Genomic DNA, 27760 nt, shown 5'->3' with positions numbered 1-27760 from the left:
ACGGAGTCTAATATTTTTAGCCAGATTTTGATTGGAATGTCTAACTTGATGTTCCTTTTTATGGCATAAAAAGCCCTTCTTGCTTTGTCTCTCAGGTCGTTCACAGCTTGGTTGAAGTTCCCTGTAGCACTGATGTTTAGGCCGAGATAGGTGTAGTTTTTTGTGTGTTCTAGGGAAATTGTGTCTAGGAGGAATTTGTGTTTTTGTTGTTGTTGTTGTAGGCTGGGCCTTTTTTGGAATATCATAATTTTAGTTTTGTTTAGGTTTACTCCTGTCAGTGCCCATGTCTGGGAGAATTTGTGCAGAAGGTCAAGGTGCTGTTGTAGCCCTTCTTTTGTTGGGGACAGCAGCACCAGGTCATCTGCAAACAGTAGGCATTTGACTTCTATGTTTGCTAGGGGGATGCCAGGTGCTGCAGTTTGTTCCAATGTTTTTGCCAGTTCATTTATGTATATGTTGAAGAGGGTTGGACTCAAACTGCACCCCTGTCTAACCCCACGGCGTTGAGGGAAGAAGTCTGTGTGTTTTTCCTCAATCCTCACAGCACATGTGTTGTTGGTGTACATTGACTTTATGAGGTTGTAGGTTTTCCCTCCAATGCCACCATCTAACAGTTTGTACAGCAGACCCTCATGCCAAATTGAGTCGAATGCTTTTTGGAAGTCAACTAAACATATCTCTCTCTCTCTCTCTCTCTCTCTCTCTCTCTCTCTCTCTCTCTCTCTCTCTCGCTCTCGCTCTCGCTCTCGCTCTCGCTCTCGCTCTCTCGCTCTCGCTCTCGCTCTCTCTCGCTCTCACACTCACTCACTCACTCTCTCATTTCTTTCTCTCTCTCCTCACAATTTTTTCTCCCTCTTTTTCCTTTCTTTCTTTCTTTCTTTCTTTCTTTCTTTCTTTCTTTCTTTCTTTCTTTCTTTCTTTCTTTCTTTCTTTCTTTCTTTCTTTCTTTCTTCTTTCTTCTTTCTTTCTTTCTTTCTTCTCTCCCACCCTCTCTTTATTTCCCTCCCTCTCTCGCCCCCTATCTCTCTCTCCCTCCCCCTCTCCCTCTCTCCCCCCCTCTCCCCCCCCCCCCCCCCCCTCTCTCTCTCTCTCTCTCTCTCTCTCTCTCTCTCTCTCTCTCTCTCTCTCCCCAGAGTGCCGGTGTGATGTGAGGGGGACTCTGAGTGGTGTGGGTGAATGCCAGCAGGTGAGATGCCTGGGGTCTTTACTACCACCTGAGATTCTACTGTACTATACATGTATATCTACCATTCTACTGTACTATACATGTATATCTACCATTCTACTGTACTATGTACATCCTCTACCATTCTACTGTACTATACATGTATACCATTATACTGTACTATACATGTATATCTACCATTCTACTGTACTATACATGTACATCCTCTACCATTATACTGTACTATACATGTATATCTACCATTCTACTGTACTATACATGTACATCCTCTACCATTATACTGTACTATACATGTATATCCTCTACCATTCTACTGTACTATACATGTATATCCTCTACCATTCTAATGTAGGCCTACTATACATGTATATCCTCTAGCAATGACTTGTAACCATGGATACTACCGCAGATACTATTAATATTTACTTTGATGTAATATGGGCAACTATAAGTGTAATGTTTTGGCATTATCTCTTGATTATCCCAGACACTTTGACTGTATTCGCACGGGCATATGTCTTGTATCACATTATATCCTCTACATTATCCTCTTCCGTAGAAAAGCGGTCAGTGTTACTGTAAACCTAACGCATGTGGACATACGTGTGACACGTGTAAGGACGGGTATTACCTGTTGCAGAAACGGAACTATTTTGGCTGTCAAGGTGAGTAACATACACTGACCAAACCGAAACCCCACTGGCCTCACTTCAGTATATACTGTACTTGCTATTATCATATTTAGATGTGAGGTGCTGCAAGGTTGCACATTAACTATTGTTCAAGGTTTCCTCCTATCCCCAAGTTACACTGCTTCAGTGAACCGAACATAGTAACATATTAGTAATAGGCTAATAGTTGACCTCTTTCTTACTTTGATTATCAATTATAGGTCATTGTTTAAACCCATGGAATGACTTCCTTTCCTCTCCCCAATAGGCTGTCAGTGTGATGTAGGCGGGGCCACTGGCAGGGCCTGTGAAGACGGGTCAGGACAGTGTCGGTGTCGGAAGAATATAGTGGGGCGTACCTGCACTGAGTAAGAACACCTTCTTACTGTCTACAATGTACTTTGTGAGTGTGACTGAGGACACAGTTTTGAAAGAACTGAGGGCCCTCAACCCTAACAAGGCAACAGGACAGGACCAGATACCTGCTAGATTTCTTAGGGATGCAGCTGAGTCCATCGCCTCCGGCTTAACACACATTGTAAAGCTATATCTGTCAAGGACAGTTTCCCTATGATATGATATGATACATTTATTTATATTGTGCCGCTCAACCAATAGTTACATCGGCCTGGGGCGCAGCCCGGGAAAGAAAGAAAAACAGAAAGACAGAAACAATACGAAAACAGAATAAAAAATACATGCAGGCCAACCAAGCAGATAGAGAACGGACAGACACAATACACCAGTCATACTATAATACAAAAACTAGCTCATGGATTCTTTATGGCGAAAAGGTGGGTTTTGATCATGACCTTAAAAGTCCGTAGAGTGCTTGCAGATTTTAAGTTGAGTGGGAGCTTGTTCCAGAATGTCGGTGCTGCGACTGCAAATGCGCGGTTTCCCTTCGTCACCAGTCTTGTGTGTGGGATATTTTTTAACTTTTTTTTATTTCAGGAAGAAACATCAGTTGAACATTTCAGTTTTACATATACAAATTTTTCCATCTTTTTTCTTTTTTCCCTTCTTTCCCCTTTCCCCTCCCTCATTCCCACCCCTTCCCACACATGGAGGTTGACAACAAACATATCTGCATTACATTTAAATAGATATATAGACAAATTATTTAGCATAGATGCGGCTGGAGAAGAGAAACAATTAAAGAAAAAAAAATCATTTCACTTCTTATCCCTGCCCCTTCCTATAGTATAATTCCTGTTAATTCTAATTCTTGAATAGTTCGATCTTCTGCAGTTATGTCACCTGTTCCTCCCTCCCTCCCCCAATTACCCACCCACCCACCCTCCCCGGGATCTCATTCGCACCCATACATACCAGGACAGGGAAGGGGGGGGGCAGTAAACAATAGGAATAAAATAATAATAAAAGATATGAAAATGTAGAGCGGTGTAAAGCTCTATTCTTTCTCAGTCTCTTCATTGATAGTCAGGGTATCGATGTGTTGCAGAAATGGTTGCCAGGTCGCATGGAATGTTTCAAGGGAGCCCTTTAGGGAGAATCTGATTCGAATCTGATCTGATAGCGAGGAGGGTAGTGAACGCCACAACTCGTTTTGCAGCCCTAGATGTGATTGTAGGGGTATTCGGAATTCCGAAAAGGGCAGTGAGTGGATCTGGGTCTAACGTCCCACCCAGGACCTTACCCAGTGTATTAAATATTGCAGTCCAAAACTCTGTGAGTTTAGGGCACGTCCAAAACATGTGCATATAATCGGCTGGAGACTGTTTACATCTATTGCATGCATCCGTTCTATCCGGGTATATGTTTGCTAACCTCGCATTGGTGTAATGAACCCTGTGCAGGATCCTACACTGCAGCAAGCTGTGTCTTGCACATATAGAGGAGGTGTGTACAAGGTCTAATATATGATCCCATTGTTCATCTGTGATGGTAATTTCCAGGTCTTCGTCCCATTTGGCTTTTAGGGAGTTGGGTCAAGTTGGGTCTATCCAAAATATTTTATCATATATAATTGAGACGAGCCCTTTTCGCCCAGTGCTGAGCGACAGGAGGGGGTCAATCCTCGAGTCTGGAGGACGGCCAGGGAATTGTGGGAATTGGTTCTGAACAAAATGCCTGATCTGAAAGAAGCGGAAAAGGTGGGAGTTTGGAAGACCAAATATTTTTGATAATTCTGCAAATGAGGAGAACACACCTCCGGAGTAGAGGTCATTAATAGTTAGCAATCCTTTGTTTGCCCAGATTCTGAATACAGGATCGGAGCAGGATGGTAGGAATAGGTGATTACGAGAGATTGGAGCTAGCCCCGACGGAGTGTGTAGGCCAAATTGTTTCCTAAACTGATTCCAGATTTTCAAAGTATTAGTTACGATTTGGTTCTGAGCCACTTGTTTAATAGGGATTGAAATGGGCAGTTGGGATGTTGCCACAGACCAGAGTGAGTATTTTGAAGAGGAGATTTCCATCTGAGCCCATTGGGGTCATCTTCTTCCTCCCTTTTGGTCCTCCAGTAAAGGAGTTTGTTTATATTACATGCCCAGTAGTAATAGCAAAGATTAGGCAAAGCCAAACCCCCTTCTGATATGGGAAGTTGCATGACTGTCCTCTTAATACGTGGTCTTTTGTTACCCCACAGGAATGAACTTATAAGTTGGTCAATCGAGGAGAAAAAAGCTTTATTAATGAATATTGGTATATGCTGAAAACCATATAGAAATCGGGGTAAGAACCACCATTTTTATCAGGTTAATTCTTCCCAAAAGTGAGAGGGGGAGAGAGGACCACCTAGTCAGATCCAACTTAAAGCGATCCAGTAGAGGACGAAAATCTTTTGCGAAGAGCTCCGTAGGTGATTTGGCTATGAAAATCCCTAGATATGTGAATCCTTCCATGGCCCTTTTAAAGGGGAAAAGCGATTGAGGAAGCCGTTCCGCAGATGCATTAACAGGTAAATATTCACTTTTCTGGAGATTAAGTTTGTACCCAGAGAGCTGCCTATGCTGTTCCAGAATGTTTAGGATAACAGGGATGGACGATCACGGATTGGAGACATAGAGTAGGAGATCATCGGCATATAATGAGAGTTTATGAACCAGACCGAACCTCTTGATCCCCTCAAATCTGTCCTCATTGCGAAGCCATATGGCTAACGGTTCTGCGGCGAGCGCGTAGAGTAAGGGAGAAAGCGGACATCCTTGACGGGTGCCACGATAAAGCAAGAACTGGCCCGACTTGATACCATTTACATTAACCGAGGCCACCGGGACGAGTATAGAAGTTTTATCCATGAAATAAAACCCGGGCCCAGACCGAATTTCTCAAGTGTATGGAACAAGTATCTCCATTCCACTCTGTCAAACGCTTTCTCAGCATCTAGGGAGAGTACCATTTCTGGTGTGCCAGTCGTGGTTGTGAAAAGGATATTTAACAGCCTTCTGGTGTTAAAGAAGGACTGCCTGTCCATGATGAAACCTGTCTGATCCGGGTCTATCAGGAATGGAACCACCTTCTGGAGACGGCACGACAGGACCTTAGCCAATATTTTACAATCCACATTAAGGAGGGAGATTGGTCTGTAACTGCTACAAAGGAGAGGGTCTTTACCTTTTTTGAGCAACAGGGACAACGACGCTTCTGATAGCGTGGGTGGCATTTGGCCCTTTAGAAGGGAGTCGTTATATACTCTCAGTAGAAAAGGGCCAATCAACATAGAGTGATTGTCGTATATTCCTATATGAATATCTACTTTTAATTACAGCACAGTGAGGTTGCTAACTGGATGAAGGGAAAGATCACAGTGTGATAGAAACATGGTCCTCATCTGGACTCCCAAAAATAGCCAGTAGAGAATAAGTTTGTATAGCCAGACAACCAGGAGCTATGGTCCAATACTCATTTATTTTGCAGAGCGGCCGAGAGTGGATAATGCATTAGTTACATACAGGAATTGTATTTCATTCAAATGACACATGAGTTGTACAAAAGGATTGATGAGGTAAATCACAATAGCCCTCACACGTTGGCTCTCTACATCAAAAACAGTATTGCACATACATATTAGTCATGTTATATTATGAAATAAGACCATAGTACTCCCCGTCACCACATGACTAAACCTGGGTCTACGATACTCTAGTTATCACAAAACAGGGATTATTCCATATACAGTTTTACTCACGTAGTGCAAAGGCGGACCATGGTCTGTGGAGAGATGGAGACCAGAAAGACCCCCTGGGTTGTGTGTGCGGCGGGTCTCGCTGGCCTGCCCCTCTATCCTTACTGTTCCAATACTTATAGATTTCATGACCTCACTATTCTTAACCTAGTTCCACCAATCACAAGTATCTTAAAAACAGGCAGTCCATTTGTTAGGGCTATATGACCCAACATGTCCTTGTGTGTGGGTGCCTGTAGCAGCAGGGGGGGGTGGTGGCCCGTGGTATGTTGATGAGGTGGCATCTTTTTGGTGTCTTCTTGCAGTTTTCAACATCCAGGAGGTCTGATGACTTCAGACCTTTTAACATTTCCTTAATAGGGCTTGTGCTGATATAACATTAACCCAGTATAGTCATTGCTCCTTAGATTAATACTATTCAGTCCACAAGAGCCATCCCAAAACCCCATCTACCAAACTGACACTTTGTATTACTCTAGGAAAGGAACCAGCTTTGGCATTCCTAAAAATGGTAATCTATTATTGTACAGATTCAACCACCTTGCTCTTGTCTCACAGAGGCATCTCCGCTTTTGGTCTCTTCTGCTGTGCTCAACTGTCGCATGTCTTAGAAGGTGTTTGGTTCTTGGGGGCCTGGAATGGCCCTCTACAACTGTGTAAACAACCTTATCATTATAGAGGCTTGGCCTGCAGGTTTCCTCCGGAATGTACTCTGAGAGTCTATGTAATGCCTAAATTACCATTACTACAGATATTTTCAGTTTTCAGGGTTAATCTAACATTTTGATTATGAAATCTCAGTCAAGGGTACCACATAAGTTTTATAAAATTCTGTAGTATAGCCATCTGGCCTGGGTGATTTACCACTTTGTAAAGATTTGATTGCCTCAGTCACTTCAGAGATGGTTATAAGCGTGCCCAACTCTTCGGCCTCCGTTTTATTTACTTGAGGGTAAGTAAGAGACTTGAGGGGGTTCGGGCGATCCCAGTCCTGCTGGGAAGACTTTGACGTGTACATTTTAGAATAATAGAGAACATTTCAGAAATTTCCGTAGGGTCTGTTGTAGTGACACCTAATTGGGATTTTATTCTGGGGATCAGTCTGGAGGCACTCGCCACTCGTGCTTGGTACGCAAGCAATTATCCTTCTTTGTCCCCTTGCTCGAAAAAACTTTGTTTGGTGTGTAGGAGTAGTTTCTCGATCTCACTAGTTGAGAGCAGATCATATTGTGATTGAAGCTGGAGTAGTTTTTTATATAGAGCAGGGGTGGGTTTGGACGAGTACTGGATGTGTAACTGTTTGATCTCATCTGATATACCTGTTAATTTGGATTGTTCCTGCTTCCTAAAATGAGAGGTAAAGGAGATATCCGCGGAGATATGCCTGTCCGCGGAGATATGCCTTAAAGGCCTCCCAGAGTATGTCGCTGTTAATTTCAGGCGTGTCGTTTATCTCAAAGAAGATTTTTATTTGTGAATGAATGAAATCCTTAAATTCAGGTTCAGATAGTAAGTGGGAGTTGAATCTCCAAAATTTAGAGGGTGGTCTACCCTGGGGGAAGTTCATTTCAACGGATGTCAGGGCATGATCGTAAATGACTATACTATGGTACTTAATAGAGATTACATTACATTATGTAGTAGTTTTTTATCCAGTAAAAAGAAATCTATCCTCGAATAAGTGTGGTGGACATGGGAAAAGAAGGAGAAAAGTTTATCGGTAGGAAATGTTGTTCTCCAAGGGTCTATAAGGCCAAGCTGTTCCATGTGTAATTTTAAGATGTTAGCTGCTTTGGAGACGGTGGTACGTCTGTCAGACGATCTGTCAAGTTCTATGTTTTGGACCTGGTTAAAGTCCCCTCCAATAATTATGTGGTAATCATTAAGGTTAGGTATCGAGGAGAATAAGTTGGATACAAATTTATCATTGTCCCAATTTGGTGCATATATTGAGGCCAGAACCACAGGAGTGTTCTGCAGTCTGCCCGACACTATAACATATCGTCCGTCAGGGTCAGTTAAAATGGTGGAAGACTCGAAGGGTACATCCCTATGTATAATAATTGCAGCTCCCCTGGCTTTCGCAGAGAATTTAGAATGAAAAATGTGTCCCATCCATGCTCTCTTAATGCGGGGGATATCTGAGGTGCAGATGTGTGTCTCTTGTAAAAAACAAAGGTCACCCTTTAGATGTCGTAGGTGTTTAAGTACCTTGTTTTCTTTGATAGAGTTATTCATCCCTTTGACATTCCATGAGACGAAGCGGATGCTTCTACCAGTCACTGCCATGATCTGCTAAGTGTATAAATACCTGAGTTGAAAAGATGAAATAGTGGAAGAAGGGAGAAAGGTAGAGGGGGATAAAGAAAAAAGGGAGATGGGGGGGGGGGGGGTTGACGCACACACATGCACCCACACATCCATACACAAACATACTCACCCGGGGGTACAGCCCTTGGTCCCTAGGGGAACAGTAACAACCTTTGTATCTCTCTGGATACGCTCCCTCTGGTGGAGACTTCATCCTCACTCCTATTTCCCCCTCTCCCCCGTTCATTTCAAACGGTCTCAAATATAGCTATGGATATATTTTAAACTGTGTTTAAAGAACATTCAAACAGCAAAAGAATAAAGAAAAAATAATGAACAAATTCAAAATAAAGATTAAATAAAAATGAAAGATATTAGCAACACGACTCGGGGCTCATCCACTAGACTCGAGCATAGACGTAAAAGTGTTACTGATGGCTTTCACTCAGGAGTGCGACCCATAAAAAGTTAAGAGTGCACGAGTATACTGAGGCGCTTCAGTGTGCCTAGGTTAACTTATAATTTAGTGGACATAAGCAAAGTTTGCTTCCAACCTATAACAGCTTGAAGAGAACGTCTTTAGCCCCTTATCATGCAGACTAGGGACATAACAATTTGAAACCTTGATAAAGTTGAAAAAAAGGCGCCACTTTTTTTTTTAAATTAAAGAATAAAATAATAATAATCAAGAGGTCTATGCAGTCACAAGGGTTACACGAATCAGGGACATCAATGTGTACCTGAAATATGTATAGAAAAGTAATATGGTTAGCTACATTTGGTAGTGTTGGAGACCTATATCTTCAGACAGTAAAAAGAAGCGTGTACAACTTGAGTCGGTCCAGTCAGTACCCTGAGTACCTACTGAAACATGCATACAAAACCCCCATTACCCAGTAAATACTGTCCGGCTTGTTTGTATTGAGACCTTCAAACAGTAAAAGGAGCGTGTGCAACCTGAATAGGTTCACCTTGCATAGAGAGTCACATGTATAAAAATACATAAAAAAGAAAGGGCAACTTAAAAAAAAGAAAACAAAATATTACGAAATGGGAAGCAAAAGAAAACGGCATGTTAATAGCCACAAAGTCATGGTTGGCAACCTGAGTGACATAAGATTTCCTTTAAAAGAATCAATCTAATTGACATTAATAATATTACCCTTCTGAAGTATAGGTGGCCACTCTATTGTGACTAAGCAATGTAATCCAACCAAAGTCTATAAATTCAGCCGCACATTTAGTATGTCATAATCATGTCTATTGCTATTGGTGCTGGTTTCACTTGGCCACGAGGTGTTTGTTAGACCTAATTAAATGGTCTAATAAATTTAAACCCAGTCTCTGTATGTATCAATCAGCGCACTGAGTACTTCTGAAACATGTACATAGAACCTTCATTATCTAGTAAATCTGGCACAGTCTATTTATCTTACGGCCTTCAAACAAAGGGAACGTGTGCTATTTGAATGAGAGAGAGCCACATGTAAAAGAAGAGATAATAAAAAATTTAAAAATTTAAATAGAATCAGCGTCGGCTATTTGGGAAGCATGAAATTCTGTTTAAAAAAACTAGTCCAACTAGCGTTAATAGTATCTCCCCATGAAGTGTAAGTGTCAGGTCTACTGTGACTGAACAGTTTAGTCCAACCAATGTCTATAATTTCAGTCTCGCATTTTACATTGCTGCCGGTGCCAGGTTAGCTTACCCCTACTGTAGGTGTTCGTTAGATAGCCGTCCATGCTAGGCTAGCTTAGCCTTGAGGTACCTTTCAGCGTCGCCAACAGTCATCAAGCGTAATCTGTCCCCGCTCTCCTCCGTAATCATCAGTTTGGCTGGGTATTGAAGGCTAGGCCTCAGCCCACGTTTGTAAAGTTGTGCCATTACCTCGCGGTACGGTGCTCGCTGTTCCAACACAGCCGGGGTATAATCCTCATAGAAAGCAATTTGTTAACCGTTGTACAGCATCTCTGCCCTTCTCTTTCTGGCCTCCCGGATCACCCGTTCTTTGGTTTGATAGTTGTGGAACCTGACGATAACGGGCCTAGGCCTTTCACCCCGCTTCGGCTTAGCTGCTAGCGACCTGTGTGCGCGGTCCAACTCCGGAGGGGTAGGGAGGGTTTCTGCTCCCAAAACCTGGGATAAAAGGGTAGCGAAGAAGGATGTTGGTCTTGGGCCCTCAATTTCCTCTGGTAGTCCAATGATCCGGAGATTGTTCCGACGCCCCCGGGCTTCTAGGTCCTCGGCTTTAGCTTTTAGCTTAGCATGGCTAGCGCTCAATTCGGTGAATGTAGCTTCCAGCAACACCATTCTCTCGCTTACAAGATCCGCATTCTCCTCCATTGACTGTTGTCGGCCACGTCCGACCGAATCTTGTCAAGTTTATTTTCCAGAGTGGTAATGGATTTTCTAAACTCGGTGGTGATAGCCACTTTGTGGTCTTCAAGCAGGGTAGCTAGCCAGGCCTTGCTAACGACGTCGTCTGCTTCCTCTTCTCTGTGAACATCGCCCCTTTTTGGCTTTGGAGTCTTGGATGTCATCTTTGTGAAGCCTTTTGGTTAGTTAGCTGTATCGCTAATGGTATATAAAAAGAATTGCGAAGGTTTGGAGTCTTAAAATACGGAAATAAAAAAAACATGACAGAGAGAGGAAAAGCACGTCTCACGCCATGCCCGCCATACCGGAAGTCCTTGTGTGTGGGATTTTAAGGCAGATTTCATTGTTTTATCTGAGGGATCTGGAGCTGGAGTCTTGAAAATATAAGAGTGAGGATGACCCTCTGAAGGTCGCTGGGGGAGAGGAATGTTTTTATTTTTGCGATGGTGATATCAAACAAGTCATTCCGCTTTACAAAAAAGGTAATGAACTAGACCCAGGAAACTATAGGCCTGTGTCTATTCTTAGTGCAGTGTCCAAGGTCATAGAAAGGATCATTCATGATCAAATAAATTAATACCTCTCTACAAACAACCTGTTGTTCAAGCTCCAGAGGTGGACAAAGGTCAATTCTGTGGGATGGTTTTATTAGATTTACAAAAAGCCTTCGACACCGCTAACCACGACATACTTTTATATAAACTGAAGGCTATGGGTTTTAACAGTACATCCTTAAGATGGATGGAGTCATATCTGAGAGGCAGGAAACAAGTAGTGGAAATTAATGGGAGCATCTCCTCCTCACTCCAACAGACGTGCGGGGTGCCGTAAAGGAGTATTTTAGGACCACTTTTATTTCTTTTATATGTCAATGACAGGAAATCTGCCTGTGAATGTAACTTGTTTTAATTTGCGGACGATGCTGCACTCATGGTCTCCCATCAGGACAAAAGAGAAGTTGAGAGGTCACTCAGTCTTGAGCTTGACAAGATCGGTCATTGGCTGGTTGAAAATAGGTTATCCCTCCACCTGGGTAAAATCGAAGCTATCCTTTTTGGCTCTGCCATTCAACTTAAGCGGTCTCCTGGGTTCAAAGTAGTGGTAGGAGATACCGAGGTTACAACACCTTATCAGGGGTGAGTATGGCACAAAAGGTGGTCTCAAAGATCAACCACATATATTAACAGGTTAGCCTTAGAAGTCCTGGCAGGGGCCCTGATTCAATGTCATTATCACTATGCATTCTCCTCCTGGTACACTGGCATCACAGTAGCACTGAAAGGTAGGCTACAGACAGCTCAGAACAAATTAGCTAGACTGATTTTAAAACTCCAACCCAGGACTCACCTTTCTAGATACTCGGGAATACAGTCCCTCAGTACCTCAGTGGATATTTTAACAGGGATGTACACAGACACGCCACCAGGGAGAGCCCTACAGACCTCCTACAGAGTAATAGGCCAAAACTCACTCCTGTATTCAGCAGCAGTACTGGAATAGCCTACCTATGGAGTTGAAGTCCATAAGCCCCTTCTCCACTTTTAAATCGTCTATAAAGAGGTGGATCATGAGTAGCAGAAGCTGGGAGTAGATAACAAAGGGATTATATTATGTGTCTTTCCTTTTGTTCTTTTGTTGTTTGTAAAATGGATTACTACTGTATTTGTGTATGTATTAATAGTATTGAATAGTTGATCAATTGATTGTAAGTTGTCTGCAATATGTCGTCACCCCCCCCCCCCCCCCCCCCCCCCACCTTCCTGGCGTAGCGGGCTCACCCATGCACATCCGCAGACTCTGATCATGGTATTACCACACATCCTGACACACAGACACTACAAACACCCACGTCCACACACGAGTACATGACTCCACGGACACCAATGATGAAGGACCACAATGGAAACAAGCCTATGGCTTTATTGTGTTTTTTTTAATCCTATTGGAAAATGGTGGGCTGCTATGTATACCTGTTCAATTGTATATGTGTTATTGATTTAAATAAAAAAAACTATTCAATCAATCAATACTATGCTACTATGTCTATATTAATATTGACTATGCTACTATGTCTATATTATTATGTACTATCCTACTATGTCTATACTACTTTGTTCTATGCTACTATGTCTATACTACTATGTACTATGCTACTATGTCTTTACTACTATGCACTATTCTACTATGCTTATACTACTACCTACTATGCTACTATGTCTATACTACTATGTACTATGCTAAATTATGCCTATACTACTATGCGCTATGCTAATATGCCTATACTACTATGTACTATGCTACTATGTCTATACTATTACCTACTATGCTACTATGTCTATACTACTATGTCTACACTACTATGTACTATGCTACTATGTCTATACTACTATGTACTATGCTAATATGCCTATACTACTATGCACTATGCTAATATGCCTATACTACTATGTACTATGCTACTATGTCTATACTACTATTTACTATGCTACTATGTCTATACTACTATGTACTATGCTACTATGTCTATACTACTATTTACTATGCTACTATGCCCAGGGTGCGATCCACGGGGGAGCTGGGGCAGCCATGGCTCCCTTAGATCAGACATCAGCTCCCCTGAAAACATGATTTGTGAATTTTTGGGGGGTCTCTAAATTACTGAAAATAAATGCTACTTTTGCCATGCATTTCTCATTTTTCTGTAATTTTCTGTATCATCATCGTGTATAATAATAAACTTATGCTATTTTGGATGTATGATTAATGATTTGCGCACTAATTCACACATGTATTATGGCAACATGCATGCTATTCTTGCAATTACCATTCGGAGCGCGGCGGCGCTGCAGCCTGCACGCACGGCACAAATCAAACTTGACACCTGCTGCTGGTGCTGCTGCGGTGGGGACTATCTCTGACAACGCCCGGTGACCGTGCCGGTGCCTGCTGCGGTCGTATCAGAACAGGAGTGGGAGATAATCACGAGATACTGTAGACCGTGTTGGATCTATCATCTATCTAACTAAATGGATACTTTTTTTTATCATGGAATGTGCTGTGCAGACGGCCGGACCACAACTACATCAACAAGTGAGTTGTCTATTATGTGTTCTGTAGTTACTGAAACTGATTGAATATATGACAGGATTCAAGAGGTTTATTTGTCACATACATACATACACAACACAAGGCCTACTAAAGGCTACAGTAACATCTGCGATCACAGTCCGACTCCTCCCTCCGAGGCGCACCCCCCCCCCCCCCCCCCCCCCGCCAGCAAAAAAATATTAAGGTTCCTTGGCTCACCCAAAGACCATGCTATGGTTCGCACACTGACTATGCCTATACTACTACCTACTTAAACTATGCTATTAGGTCTATACTGCTTGACGAACAATACCATTTCCCCTTAGCCGCCAGAGGTGTACCCCTCCTCTTGATTTGTTGTACACAGTTTGTAAGTGGCTTTACGGCTGACCAATGCCCTAAGACAGTGGTTCTCAACATGGGATCCGGGGACCCCCAGGGGTCCTTGCGGGGGTTCAAGAATGGGGGTCCTCAGCCTGATGTGTATCAATTTGAGGGTTCGTGGCATGAAGGATGAGAACCACTGCCCTAATACACAAACACACACAACCATGCGTTGGATAAGATATTGTATGAATGTCAAGGAATGGCCCCATGTTAATCCAGACCACTGTGATGACTTGCGTAATTCGCAGGGTTCGCACAAGGTCCTTGAAGTGCTGAACACTTTGGATGCCAAAAACGTAAAAAGTCGTTATTGGGCGCCGACGGTTGAGTGCCAAAAATGTAAAAAGTTGTTTTTGGGTCGTTTTTCCTTTTTTTCTCTCGATATTTTTATTCATTATTCATCCAGGGACCTTGGTGTTACCATAGGGAATGAGTCTGAGATCGCCAAAGTGCAATACCGGCCGCATCCAGTTAGACGGCGGTATCGAGCACCCTTTGAACCTTGTATCTTGGCCTGTGTAATGGCCAAATGTCTCCGGGCTCACATTTATTTGTCGGGTGAGTGGAGCGGTTATAACGATCAGATTGAGAAGCGTCTTGTATACATCGATAATATCCAAAAGATTTGAGACATTTATGCCAGATATTATAGACGAAGACCAGACCGGATTCATTAAAGGAAGAAAAACACAGGACAACATAAGAAAGACAGTGCAGATAGTAGAGGAGATACAAAAAGAAGGAGGAAGTGCAGTACTAGTTAGCCTGGATGCAGAAAAAGCATTCGACAGTGTAAGCTGGATATTCCTATATAAAGTATTAGAGACATTTGGACTAGACAAAAACGCGATGAAAACAATTAGGGCATTATATCAAGAACCAACGGCAAGGATTGATTGATCTCCTTCTTCCCTACCGCCCCACCCGTTCCCTCCGGTCCTCCTCCACTGCCTCCCTCACTGTCCCGACATCCAAGCTTAAAAACTTCGGAGATCGGGCCTTCTCTCGTACTGCACCCCGACTCTGGAACTCCCTCCCCCAGTCCATCAGAGACTCTCCTACACTCTCCACCTTCAAAGCTCGCCTCAAAACCCACCTGTTCTCCCTTGCCTTCAACCCCCCCACCCTTAAACCCCCCCCTCCAACCTGATTGATGTCTGTCTCCAGTCTTTTTTGTGCTTTCATGCTGTCTCCCCTGTTCCCCCCATGGTCTCATGTTCCCTTTGTTTTTGTTTCTTTGTTGTTTCTTTGTTTTTGTTTCTTTGCTTTCGTTTCTTTGTTTGTACTCTTGCTCCCGACTACTGTCAGCGACTTCGGGTTACTGAGAAGCGCTATATAAATTAAATTAATTATTATTATTATTATTAAAGTAAATGGCAACTTGACGGACCGGATCAAACTAGAGAGGGCTACAAGACAGGGCTGTTGTCTTTCGCCGACGCTCTTCAATATATTCATCGAACCACTGGCTCAACTAATTAGACAGACAGAGGACATCAAAGGGGTGGAGATAAGGGGAACAGAACATAAATTAGGACTGTTCACAGATGATGTGATAGTATATATGAGACAACCAGACACAAGCTTCCCGACACTGATGGATTTACTGACAGAATATGGATATTACTCAGGATATAGACTTAACGTAACAAAGACACAGACCTTAACATTGAACTACACCCCAACGACAGATCAAAGACAAATACAAGATTAAATGGGATATGGACAGGATCAGATACCTAGGAGTGAATATTACAAGAGGGGTGGAGGGACTATATGATGCAAACTATACACAGATTAATCAGAAAATCAAACGAGACCTAGAAAGATGGACAGTAATGCCTCTAGACTTTAGCTCAACGATCGAAATTATAAAGATGAATATATTACCAAGGTTACTATACCTATTTCAGGCTCTACCTATATTAATACCACAAAGCCAGTTCAGGGAATGGAATAAACAGATATCAAGATTCATATGGGGGGGGGGGGGGAAGGCCAAGGATAAGATATGTGACTCTACAATTACCAAAGGAGAAAGGAGGAATGGCAATACCTAGTTTAGAAGATTACTACTACGCAGCACAGCTGATAATAGTAACATATTGGTGCAACGAGAATTATGAAGCCAAATGGAAAGACATAGAAACAAAAAATGAGGGACTCAAAGTGCAGACACTAATAGGAGACAGGGAACTATACAGAAGAAATGAACAACTAATAGACCCAATTACCAAATTCACTATAAATATATGGAACAAGATAGTAAAGAAATACAAGCTAGAAAAAGAAACCAAGATACTGAGATGGATAACGCACGACAACAAATTTAAACCAGGGAAAGAAGATCATGGGTTCAAAAGATGGGAGAGGGGGGGCATAACAGCAATATGTACAATGACAGAAGGAGGGGAGATCCAGACTCTACAAAAATTGAAAGAAAGATTCGGACTAGAGAATAGCGACCACTTTAGATATTTACAGATTAGGGACTACTACAACAAGGAAATAAAACTAGACAAAGACAAAGATCAGAATGGGATAATTAAGATAATGGTAAAAGCATACGAAGGAAGGAAGGGGGGGGATATCAGCACTATATCAGGCAATAATGGACAGCAAGGACATCACAACCAAATATATAAAGGAAAAGTGGGAGAAGGAATTAGAAACGGAGATAACAGAAGAAGAATGGTATAACAAGATACAACACACAACCACAGGGTCAAGGATATGGAGGGAGTTTGGGTGGAAAAACATAATTCGATTTTTTATAACACCAGAAATACAGGGCAACTATACACCAACACAGAAACCATGCTGGAGAAAATGTGGACAGGAAATAGCAAACCACACACACATATTTTGGGGATGTCAGATAATAAAGAACTATTGGGAAGAGATAGGAGGGATAATAAATGAAATAGTAGGATATGAAATACCCCAGACAGGACAAGTATTGTATTTAGGGAACTTAACACAGGAAGGAATGCAGGGGAAAGACATATACTTGATTAAGATATTACTAGTAGCAGCCAAGAAAGCACTGACGAAAATGTGGTATAGAGTAGAAGCACCGACGAGGGAAAAATGGACAGAGATAGTGGGTGGGATACAGGAAATGGAGAGAATCACACATAAGCTGAGGCTACAAGACGAGAAGTTTGAGTCAAAATGAGAGAAGTGGGAAGAGTATAGGAAAAAAAGAAACGACATCACAGGAGAGTGAAAAGGAGACAAGAAGAAAAAACGAAAATAAACAAGAAGGTACCAAAGAACCCATGTCACTTTTTTTCTTTTTTCTTTTTTTGTATTTTTTTTATTGTTTATCTTTTTTCTTTGTTTTTGTTTTGTTTTGTTTTTTCCTTTTCCCCTTTAGTGAATTTATTTTAGGTCAACTCGTCATTCGATTTTGATATAAATTTTTCTACTATCAGCTATATCTTTTAGTTCTTATCTATCGAATTGTATTGTACTGTCGTTTATAATTTTGACCGCCAATTGTATTATTGTATGTGGATGTTTTGTTTGAAAATAAAAAAAATTTAAGTCAAAAAAAAAGAGAAGCGTCAAATGCTCCCGATGCATGATGTGTGGTGGATTATGTTGGCGACATGATGGACACCAATACTTGGAATCGCGATGAGATAACTGGAATATTCTTTTTGTAAGGACTATATGATATCAATCCTGTGTTGATCCAACCATGTCTTCACCTCGATCGCAACGTGTGGGTGTAACGTTACTCCACAACGCAGGGCTGTACGTTAACTTTTTTTGCACATAGCACTGGTGCTACAGAGGTTGATCGTTTTGTAGCACAGGCCAAAATCTTGTAGCACAAGTATAAAATGTGTTATATTTGTAACAGTCACAAATGTGCCTATTGTATTTGTGTTATTTAGTTGCAGTGCCATGTTTGGCTGTCATTTTATGCTGACAAGTTGACGTCACACAGCCAGACACGTTATGTGTAAGCTTAGATTATGGGATTTGGTGTTGGGTGTATGGACTCTACTAGGGGTGGGAATCACCAGTTTCATCACGATACGATACGATATAGATTCTTTGGACAACAATACGATATTTGCTGATACAGTATATGCCACGATATGATACGATGCAGGTGCCTGCAATCGATATGAGACGATATCATAACATAAGCCCATTTAACACAATCAGTAACATTAGATCAACTCAAAAAAGGCAACAGAAATATCATTTGACATTTTTATTTTTGACCTCATCCAGACTTTTAAAGGAAAAACAATCTATTGTTTTTAATACACATAGACCTCCTGTTCACTGTAAAGTGCCACGTTTTGATATATTGAGCTTTAAACTTTAAGTTAAATGTTTTGGAACTCACAACACGCAAACGTTTTATGTTGCATGATCATGAATACATTTATTTTGTATTGTATTTTTTATGTTTAAATATCAACATTATCTGTCCACCCTCAGTACATTTACTATCAATATAATATACTCGTCTGACTTCATGTGATCTTTCCAAACGCACACACACACACACACAGAGAAGGGAGAATGTCTGCCCCCTCTTCCTCACTCTGCCCGTCTGCTGTTCTCTCTATATGGCTCTGAACAGCTTGTTGTTAGCTCATGCTAATGTAACGTTCATTTCGGACTTTATGACGCGAGGATTGCAAAGCATGTTATATGCATTTGACCCGTTGCCGAATAAAACAGCAGGGATTTGTTTTGGGTGTTTTCAATGTCCGCGTTCCAAACGCTGCTGAGACGAGCTGCTGCTGCTGAGACAGACGAGTCCTGCTGTGTTGTGATCTGAGCCTGTGATCTGAGCCTGCTCGCAACTCGCGGGGATATTGTTCGCTAGGGATTATGGGATTTGGTGTTTGATATATGGAGTCTTACGCAGAAGGGACATTGTATTTAATCGCACAAGACTACAAGTACCAAGTGGATAGCGGGCCATCGCGGGCCATCGCACCAGTGCTATTGAAGTCAATCCTTTCATCGCACAGACTGACGTCAGTGTCGCACGTGCGACATATATATCGCACTGTACACCCCTGCGCACAACGTATGCCGTTGGTGAGGATCAAAGCATCAAACCCCCCCCCTTTCATGCATTCATGATGAAACATAATACCTACTATATAAATTTGATTTGGGAATAGTAGCATGTTCTGGCAAGAAACGCCAACGGTTATAGTAGAATTAACGTATAAGGCTATTACTCAGCCTTTCGGGAATTACCCTAGACCACTCTGAAATTATACTTATATACACCACGGGATAACGCGCGAATGTATGCATGGAAACATTTTCTCTTTTTTGCATCTTGACCCGGAAGAAAGTCACTGTCAAATGACCATAGTATTGTATCCATGGCTATAATATAGAATATAGGTTTAGCTCTACAAACAAACCGGCTCAGTGGCCTCGTGGGTAGAGTGTCCGCCCTGAGTTCGGGAGGCTGGGAGTTCAAGCCTCGGCCGAGTCATACCAAAGACTATTTAAAAAATGGTACCCATAGCCTCCCTGCTTGACACTCAGCATCAAGGGTTGGTTTGGGGGGAAGTCCTTGCAACATACTAGCGTCATGTCCAAGGGGTGTACTTGTACATCAAGCTGCCTCACGCTACGGAAACAGGAGATAGGCTCCTGCCCCATGTGCCGTTACGGCTCGAGAACCATTGGTTCTCAAAGGCAACTTCTTCTACAAACAAGGTGACACACTCCTATCTTTTAAAGCGTTGGCATTGCTACAGCGGGGCCGTCTAATGGCTGGCACTGAAAGTGTTAAAGTGCTTGATTTAAAATTTGAAAAAAAGTCAATGCCTGGAATTCCTTGAAAACAGCCAATTTTTTTGCAAGGTGCTTAAAATATCATTGAAATTTAAATCAACCATTCGCATTGAAAGTTTTGTTCATCCATGATAAAATGTCTCCGAATTAAGATTTATTTTATTTTCATTTAAAGTGTAACTAATTGTCGGAAATTGGTTTTAAGCCATAACTATTGGATCTGATAAAAAAAAAATAGTGCTGGTAAAAGTACTTGAAAATCCTTGAATTTCATTTTGCAATGTCTGTCGGAACCCTGAACACGGTATTGATCCTCAATCTTTCCCCCACTAGGCCCATGTCTGGACACTTCTTTCCCAGCCTGCATCAGCTGAAGTTTGAGGTGGAGGACGGCACCACTCCCAACGCCAGGCCTGTGCGCTTTCACTACAGCCACGACGAGTTCCCAGAGTTTAGCTGGAGAGGTTATGCTGTCATGTCGCCCGCACAGGTCAGCGTGTGTTCACATAGCTTCACACCATGAAATACATTACTATGTGTTGATCAAATATGTCAGGTACTGTAAATGACCTATCTCAAGCCCCTCCCTCTTCTGCTGGATCCTCCAATCACAGCTGTGAACAAAGTTTGTCTGAGGAAAGCAACAGCTGTTATTGGGTCAATAATGGGAATTAAGGCAACAGGAATGGGGGAACTTTGGGTCTACCCTGTCTGTCATCTCAATGATTTTGTAGTTGCCCTTTTTTCCAACTACTCTTAATACCGCTGCAGTTTCCCTCTCTCTGACCTCACTATGGGTAGTTCTCCCAGAACCCATCCTTACATAGTACAGTGAGGCCGTTTGATGGGATATGGAGCTCTAACCTTATCTCTCCTCAGCCAGAGGTCATCCTAAAGCTTGCCGTAGGCTTTCCTGGCCCTTTCCATATAGTAATGCGCTATGCCACCCCCCACCGAAAGGGGGCAGCGCGGGTGAGAGCGAGGATCTCGGTGGTGGATGAGGCTGGCTTTCAGTCTTGCTGCGACTGTAAGTGACGGGCCTACTTATGTCTTTCTTTCTTTTCCTGGCTTTATCTTGCTGTCTGTCGGTTAACCCCTATAGCTCGCTACCCGCATGGCCTGCTAGAGACTATTAACATTTTCCCCATCACCCTTCCTGTCCTGTACCCCCCTCCCCCCACCAATCAGCTGTGTGTGTCCCTCCCGTCCCCTGTCTCTGCAGAGTGAAGTGAGAGTAACAGTGCATGTTGAAGTGAGCGATGCAAGGCAGCGTTTGTTCCGCGTGGTTCTGCGATTCGCTAACCCCGGTGGCACCAGTGTAACCGGTAGTGTCAAGGCTACCAATAGCCAGGGAGCCCCAGGTAAGGCTGTCCTCTCTGTCACCTACTCAGCTTCACCACGACACCTCAGGGTTATAGCTACCTGGTCTCAGATCATGTTATGCAGTGTGTACTTCTGGTCTGGCACCTGTTCACCCCTCTAACCTGGCTGACACCTGAGCCTTGAGAGCTGAATGCATCTTGTCGTACCACTCACATCAGCCAGAGAATTTACCTCAGTTTGCTAAAAAATACACATCATAATTAGGGCTGTCAGTTTATCGTATTAATTAGATTAATTAATTACACAGCAAATTATCGCGTTGTGAAAATTAACTCAAAGTTTATTAAAAAAAAAAGTTTTTTATTTTTATTATTTAAATATTTTTTAATCTCATTCATTCTATAAGAACGTAGAATACACATTTACAGACTTTAAAAAAAATATGGTTCATTTGCATGTTCTTGGTATCTTGACATCTATGGATCTCAGGGAATATTTTCCCAGTGTCAGAAATACTGTGTCTGTTACTAGGCTTGAGTAAATTGTAATGAACCAAATGAGAATATCAATTAAATTCTTATTTTTTTATTTTTTTTACTGTGAATAACACCATGCCAAAATTTACCAGACCTGAAAAATCTAAGCAAATGAATAAATGGAAGATGATTAAACAGAAGGTTTTGTAGATACAGTACTGAATTCTGCCATCCAGACATTTGAAATATGATTATAGAATATAGAATAGCAGGCCTAAAATGGTTATGCGATTAAAATGTGATTAATTAGATTAATTAATTACAAATCCTGTAATTAATTAGAAAATTTTTTTTAATCGCCTGACAGCACTAATCATAATATGAAAACATTTAATGATTATTTTGTATGATTTCTTTTTGAATATATAATGAGATGTACCCCGGTCCGCTTACATTCTGTTAGTAACCATTCATAATAACAAAGGACTCAAAGTAATACTCCATGTACAGTTTATGTAAATCTGTCCATGTCGTTACAAATCTCCACGTGAATTTGGTCATTGAACTGTGTGTGTGTGTGTGTGTGTGTGTGTGTGTGTGTGTGTGTGTGTGTGTGTGTGTGCAGGGGCGGACCTTCCTACAGGCGATATAGGCGGTCGCCTAGAGCGCCACCCAGATGGGGGCGCCAAAAACAAAAAAAAACATTTTTTTTTTTATATATATATTTTATATATATATATATATATTTTTTAATTTTTTTTTCTCTGTGCAGTTTTGGCGCCCCCCTCTATATCTGCAACCATTATTTTTACATAAAAAAAATTCTAACATAAGGGGAAATGAGCCAAAAATCTAAAACAGTCGGTCGGTCTGAGCCTCAGCTTTAGGTGTTCACAGTCAGAACATGCTAGAGCGCTGTGCATTGATGGGTATCGGTCAAGTGTTTATAGAATTGAGCATGGGAGGAAAGAAAGACTAACGTTAGAGAACTACGAAGAGGCAAAAGCCTGGTAGCAGTGGTGAATCTCGCCTAGGGCGCCAAATGTGCTAGGTCCGCCCCTGTGTGTGTGTGTGTGTGTGTGTGTGTGCATGTATGTGTGTGCGTGTATGCATGTGCGTGTGTGCGCTCTCAGCTGTGAACATTTTCCACTCTGCGTTGCCATTGCGTCCTGCAGGGTCCAGTCAGGGTCTGGAGGTGGTGTTCCCCGCCAGCCCCTCCCCCGCCTTCCTGACAGTCCCTGGGGACGGCTTCGCTGAGCCCTTTGCTCTGACCCCGGGGAAGTGGATCATCCACATACAGGCAGAGGGAGTTCTGCTGGTGAGTTCAAGACAAGCAATCTAAATCATATCTAGACACAATCCAGATATGAGACGCATGTTGATGCCAGGTGTGAAGTTTATTTTTTATTTTTATGTATTTACCAGGAAGTCACATTGAGATTTAAAATCTCTTTTCCAAGGGATTCCTGGAAAATATTACTTAGTTATTATATGAATATGGGCTTATTTTGTGTCTTATCTTTGAGTAAAATAGTTCAGACATCTTGTTGTTATACAGATATTTGACTTGATTCATAGTACTTGATTTCATACCTTATAACCGATTAAAGAGAAAGATTACATTGGAGGAAAAGAGGAAATCCATATTATTTATCTTTAACACTCTTAAATATCTCCTTTTCTCTTAACCAGGATTACTTGGTACTGTTGCCCCACGATTACTACGAAGCACCTCTACTCCAGGAGAAGATCACCCAGCCCTGCACGTACACATCCACCGCAAACAGAGACACAAAGTAATCCCTGGATTTTTCATCTATGAACTGAACAGAGAATACTAAACCTGTCTTTTAACATGCCAGATCTGACTGGTATTTACACGCTGATCAAACAGATCAAGGATGATAGTGTGTTTATTTCCAATCTGTTACTGTTACCGCTGGTCACTATCGTATGGCTTGCTTGTTGGCGGCGGCCTCTGACTACTGTTTCTATGTGCCTGTGTGTCTCTCTCAGCTGTCTGCTGTATAAGCACGTGCCGATGGACGGGTTCAGCTCAGCGCTGGGCTCCCAGGGGCAGCTCTCTACCCGCAGGGGGCGCAAGAGGAGGCAGGTTCCCGTGCGCCAGCCCACGCCGGATCACCCCGAGATGGCCTCTCTCACTGGGAGACAGGTGGGCCTGGGGGATGCACTGACGTTTCATTCACACCAACATTTACAGACCTACAAACATCAGTTTCATTCTTATGTTGTGTGAGATTGGCCAGTTGTGACGTGTGTTTTTTTATCACCTGTGTCCCCTTTTGCAGTCCCAGCTCCGGCTGAGTGTGCGTGTGGCTCGGCCTGGTCCCTATGTCCTGGTGCTGGAGTACGCCAGCGAGGTGGACACCGTCCAGAATGTCAACGTGCTCATCAGTGGCCAGTCAGACAGCCAGAACCAGGCCCGGGCCAACATTTATACCTGTGCCTACAGGTGTGTACTCTATGCAGTCCGACAGCCAGAACCAGGCCCGGGCCAACATTTATACCTGCGCTTAGTAGAGCTGTCCCCGAAGCCTGTTTTTAGGATTCGAACATCGGCAGGGTTTTTCGAACGGACCTTGGAACCATCGTTTTTAATCATGAGAGAGAGAGAGAGAGAGAGAGAGAGAGAGAGAGAGAGAGAGAGAGAGAGAGAGAGAGAGAGAGAGAGAGAGAGAGAGAGACTCTCACACTAACCGTTACTGCAGGAGAAATAAACCTCTCCGCGACCAGCTTGATTGACATTAGCAGCTAACGTTAGTTTAGAATGATCATAGAACTGTCACATGTGCTCCTAAATAATTTTTCCGGTTCAGTACTGTCGAGTCTTGACTTTAGGCACATTTACGCATATAACGTAGAACATAATTATGTGCATATTGCTGCGGTCAAAAATGGTTAGTAAAAGTAGTAGTACCTACTTACTGATTGACTGATTGATTGATTGATTGATTGAAAATGTTATTAACAGATTGCAGAATGGGTACAATACAGCTCAATACACACAATTGTTAAGGGGATGCAGACCAGAGAAAGACTTTCATCTTGTTTACATCAGGGTCCCCCATTTTCAATTCATCATAACATATATGACATACAGATCATCTCTAAGCCATCCTAGGTAGTAAAAGTGGGTAGGGGTGAGGTGGGTTCTAGGAGTAAGGTCAAGTAGTAGTCTGACCAGTTTGTTTTGTGATGTTTGTAATCTTGTTTTTAGCGCCTTTGAGGTGCTTTGGTACCATGAGGTGCAAGCATAGTCGTAGTACCCTTGAATGAGTGCTCCTGCCAGAGTCTTCAGGGTATTCTTGTTTACCAGAGAGGAGATCCGGTACAAGAATCTAGTTCGTTGGTTGACTTTTTTGATTACATTGGATTGGCCATTTTGTCACAGGAAAGATTTGCCTCTAGGATGGAACCTAGGTATGTAATTTCATCTTTCCTTGTGACAATATTGGCACCCACTGTAACTGAGAAGCCGTCGGTCTTGCTGAGTTTGTTATTTGATCCGAAGAGAATGGACTCTGTTTTACCCAGGTGTAATGATAGTTTGTTATCAGCGAGCCAGGTGCAGATTCTGCTGAGTTCTGAGCTGAGGGTTTTTTCAACCTGTAACTTGTTCTTGTCAGAGACCAGCGGGGCTGAGTCGTCCGCGAACAAGAACAAGTTGCAGTCACAAGCTGACGACATGTAATTTGCATAAATTAGGAACAGTAGCGGTCCTAGTATGCTTCCTTGTGGAACACCACAGCTCACTGTGAGGGGGGGGGGGGGGGGGGTAGAGTACCGTTTACCTCCACCATCTGTTCTCTCCCCTCAAGGTAGGATTGCATCCAGCTCACTGATAAACTATCAAAACCAATTGCTTTTAGCTTGTCAATCAGAATGGAGTGATTGACAGTGTCGAAGGCCTTTTGTAGGTCCAGCATGACCATGCCACAGTATTTGCCCGTGTCCACCTCTTGTTTGATGTGGTCGTTCAAATAGAGAAGGCATGTGTCAGTGGAGTGGGATGTTCTGAAGCCAGATTGGAATTCGTAGATTCGATTTTTTCCCGCTAGGTACTTTTTGACCTGTTCGTAGAAAAAAATGTCCATGATTTTCGAGATGGAGGTAAGAATAGAAACAGGGCGGTAGTTGCCTGGGTCTAATTTGCTGCCCTTTTTGTGCAGGGGGGTCACTCACAATTTTGAAGTCCTTGGGGACGTGTCCCTGTTTTATGGAGAGGTTTATTATGTGTGTGATGACTGGGGTGATGGCGGCTGCTGAGTCTCTGAGGAATTTGGAGGGGATGTTGTCATGGCCAGTGGCCTTGTTAGGTTGGAGGGCGCTCAGTTTTTTGAGTACCTCATCTGTTGTTACCATTTCCAGTTTGAAGACGTCTTTGCGGACCCCTAGGTTTTTGTAGTATGCTACTATGTGTTCTACCCCATAATGCCCTGAGTGGGAGCGGAGGGTAGTTTATTAACCAGTGTTGTGGCTATGTTTGTAAAGAATATGTTTAGGTATTTGGCCACATCCAGTTTGTCTGTGATGAGCGTGTTTTCTGTGTTTATGTTTATGTTTGTAAATCTGGTTTAGTTTTTTGCTGCAGCCTAGTTGGTTGTTGAGTAATTTCCAAAGTTTGCAGGGTTTGTTTTTGTTTTCCTCAGTTTTGTCATTGATGAAATTATTTTTTCCGGTTTTGATCATGGTGTTTACGTCATTTCTTAGTCTGTTTCTTTGAATTTTTTGTTCAACGACGTGGGCTTGGAGTTCACTGTTTGAGCTTTTGGTAAGCTTTGTCTGACTTTTATGAAGTTCAGAGCATTTTTTGTCTCTGATTTTCATAGCGGTCAGTATTTCAGTGTGCATCCATGGCTCAGCACGATTTTTAACCCTGGTGGTTCTTAGGGGTGCCATGTTGTTAAGTATTGTTGTGAATTTGTTTTTGAATCCAAGCCATGTTTCTTCAACCTGTGTACCACTGAGCTCATCTGACCAGTCCATGCTCTCCAGTTCTTGGTTAAAGGCCTCTCTAGAGTAGGTTTTGAGGTCCCTAGATGTGACTGTTTTGTGACAGCCGGCCTTTTGTTTTAGCTTTTTGCGGGTACAGAAAACCTGCATGCTATCACCCCTTTGTTGGAGATCATGGACTTATCAGAGGTCAGAATGAGGTCAATGGTGGTTTGTGTTGAATCACATACCCTTGTGGGTTGGGTGATTAGCTGGCTGAAACCGTGCAGATCACAAAACCTACTGAAGGCCTTGAAGACGGGTGCTGCTTTACGTAGCACTGGTCACCGGAGTCTTCAATAACGTTTGGATGGTTTAATAAAAATAAGGAAGTTCCAGGCACTCTTCTTGTATATAAAAAAAAAAAGCTTTAATAAATAGCTTAGTTCATATTAGAACCATTAAAAAACACCAACATGTTTCGGCCTCTCTATCGGCCTTCTTCAGGGCATACAGACATACAAATGAGTAAACAGAGCTATATACAAGGTGGAGGCTGTGCTGATTGCTCTATTGAGCTCAGGTGTGTGTACCTAGTCAGCCTGAGGTCTATAGCTGTCACAATAGTATGTGCCTCTAGAAGTCCTCAAACATCTAGAGACCATAACAAGCATAAATCATCATATATACAATTTTAAACTAGAAAGGCAAAACACCAACACAAATTATTCCCATATTTACAAAAAGGACACCATATCTATAGTATCATTTACCCCTGGATATGACATGGCTTTAAGTCTATATATCCAGTGACTCTCTAGTTGGTTTAGTGCTCTCTCCCTATCCCCTCTTTGAGGATTGAGGGGGGCATGGTCGATTCCTAGAGCTGTAAAAGAAATAGAACTGTCAGCATGTTTATCCATAAAAATAATGTTTAACTATAGCATAATCACAGTTTAGAACCTTAGCTGCGTATTTATGCTCACTGAGGCGGTCCTGTAAACGCCGTTTGGTGCGGCCAACATAGAAAGCATCACATCGAGA

General features: G+C 42.4%; 1 protein-coding gene across 2 annotated transcripts in view; it reads left to right on the top strand.

Annotated features, from left to right (window-relative positions):
- Positions 1 to 1818: 1818 nt before the first annotated feature.
- LOC311238789 (laminin subunit alpha-3) overlaps positions 1819 to 27760 on the top strand; it is a 110592-nt gene continuing 84650 nt past the window's right edge. For both annotated transcript variants that reach the window (XM_084326985.1, XM_084326986.1), the window contains exons 1-8: positions 1819 to 1851; positions 2126 to 2225; positions 20298 to 20454; positions 21187 to 21325; positions 22939 to 23081; positions 23456 to 23559; positions 23780 to 23936; positions 24073 to 24236. In XM_084326985.1, coding sequence (XP_084183111.1) covers positions 20302 to 20454; positions 21187 to 21325; positions 22939 to 23081; positions 23456 to 23559; positions 23780 to 23936; positions 24073 to 24236 — 860 coding nt within the window. In that variant the 5' untranslated portion in view covers positions 1819 to 1851; positions 2126 to 2225; positions 20298 to 20301. The remainder of the gene's footprint in view (positions 1852 to 2125; positions 2226 to 20297; positions 20455 to 21186; positions 21326 to 22938; positions 23082 to 23455; positions 23560 to 23779; positions 23937 to 24072; positions 24237 to 27760) is intronic.

The sequence above is a fragment of the Notolepis coatsorum genome (assembly GCF_963971535.1).
Source record: "Notolepis coatsorum genome assembly, chromosome: 13".
Lineage (NCBI taxonomy): Eukaryota > Metazoa > Chordata > Actinopteri > Aulopiformes > Paralepididae > Notolepis > Notolepis coatsorum.
This window is presented reverse-complemented; position numbering and strand designations above follow the sequence as displayed.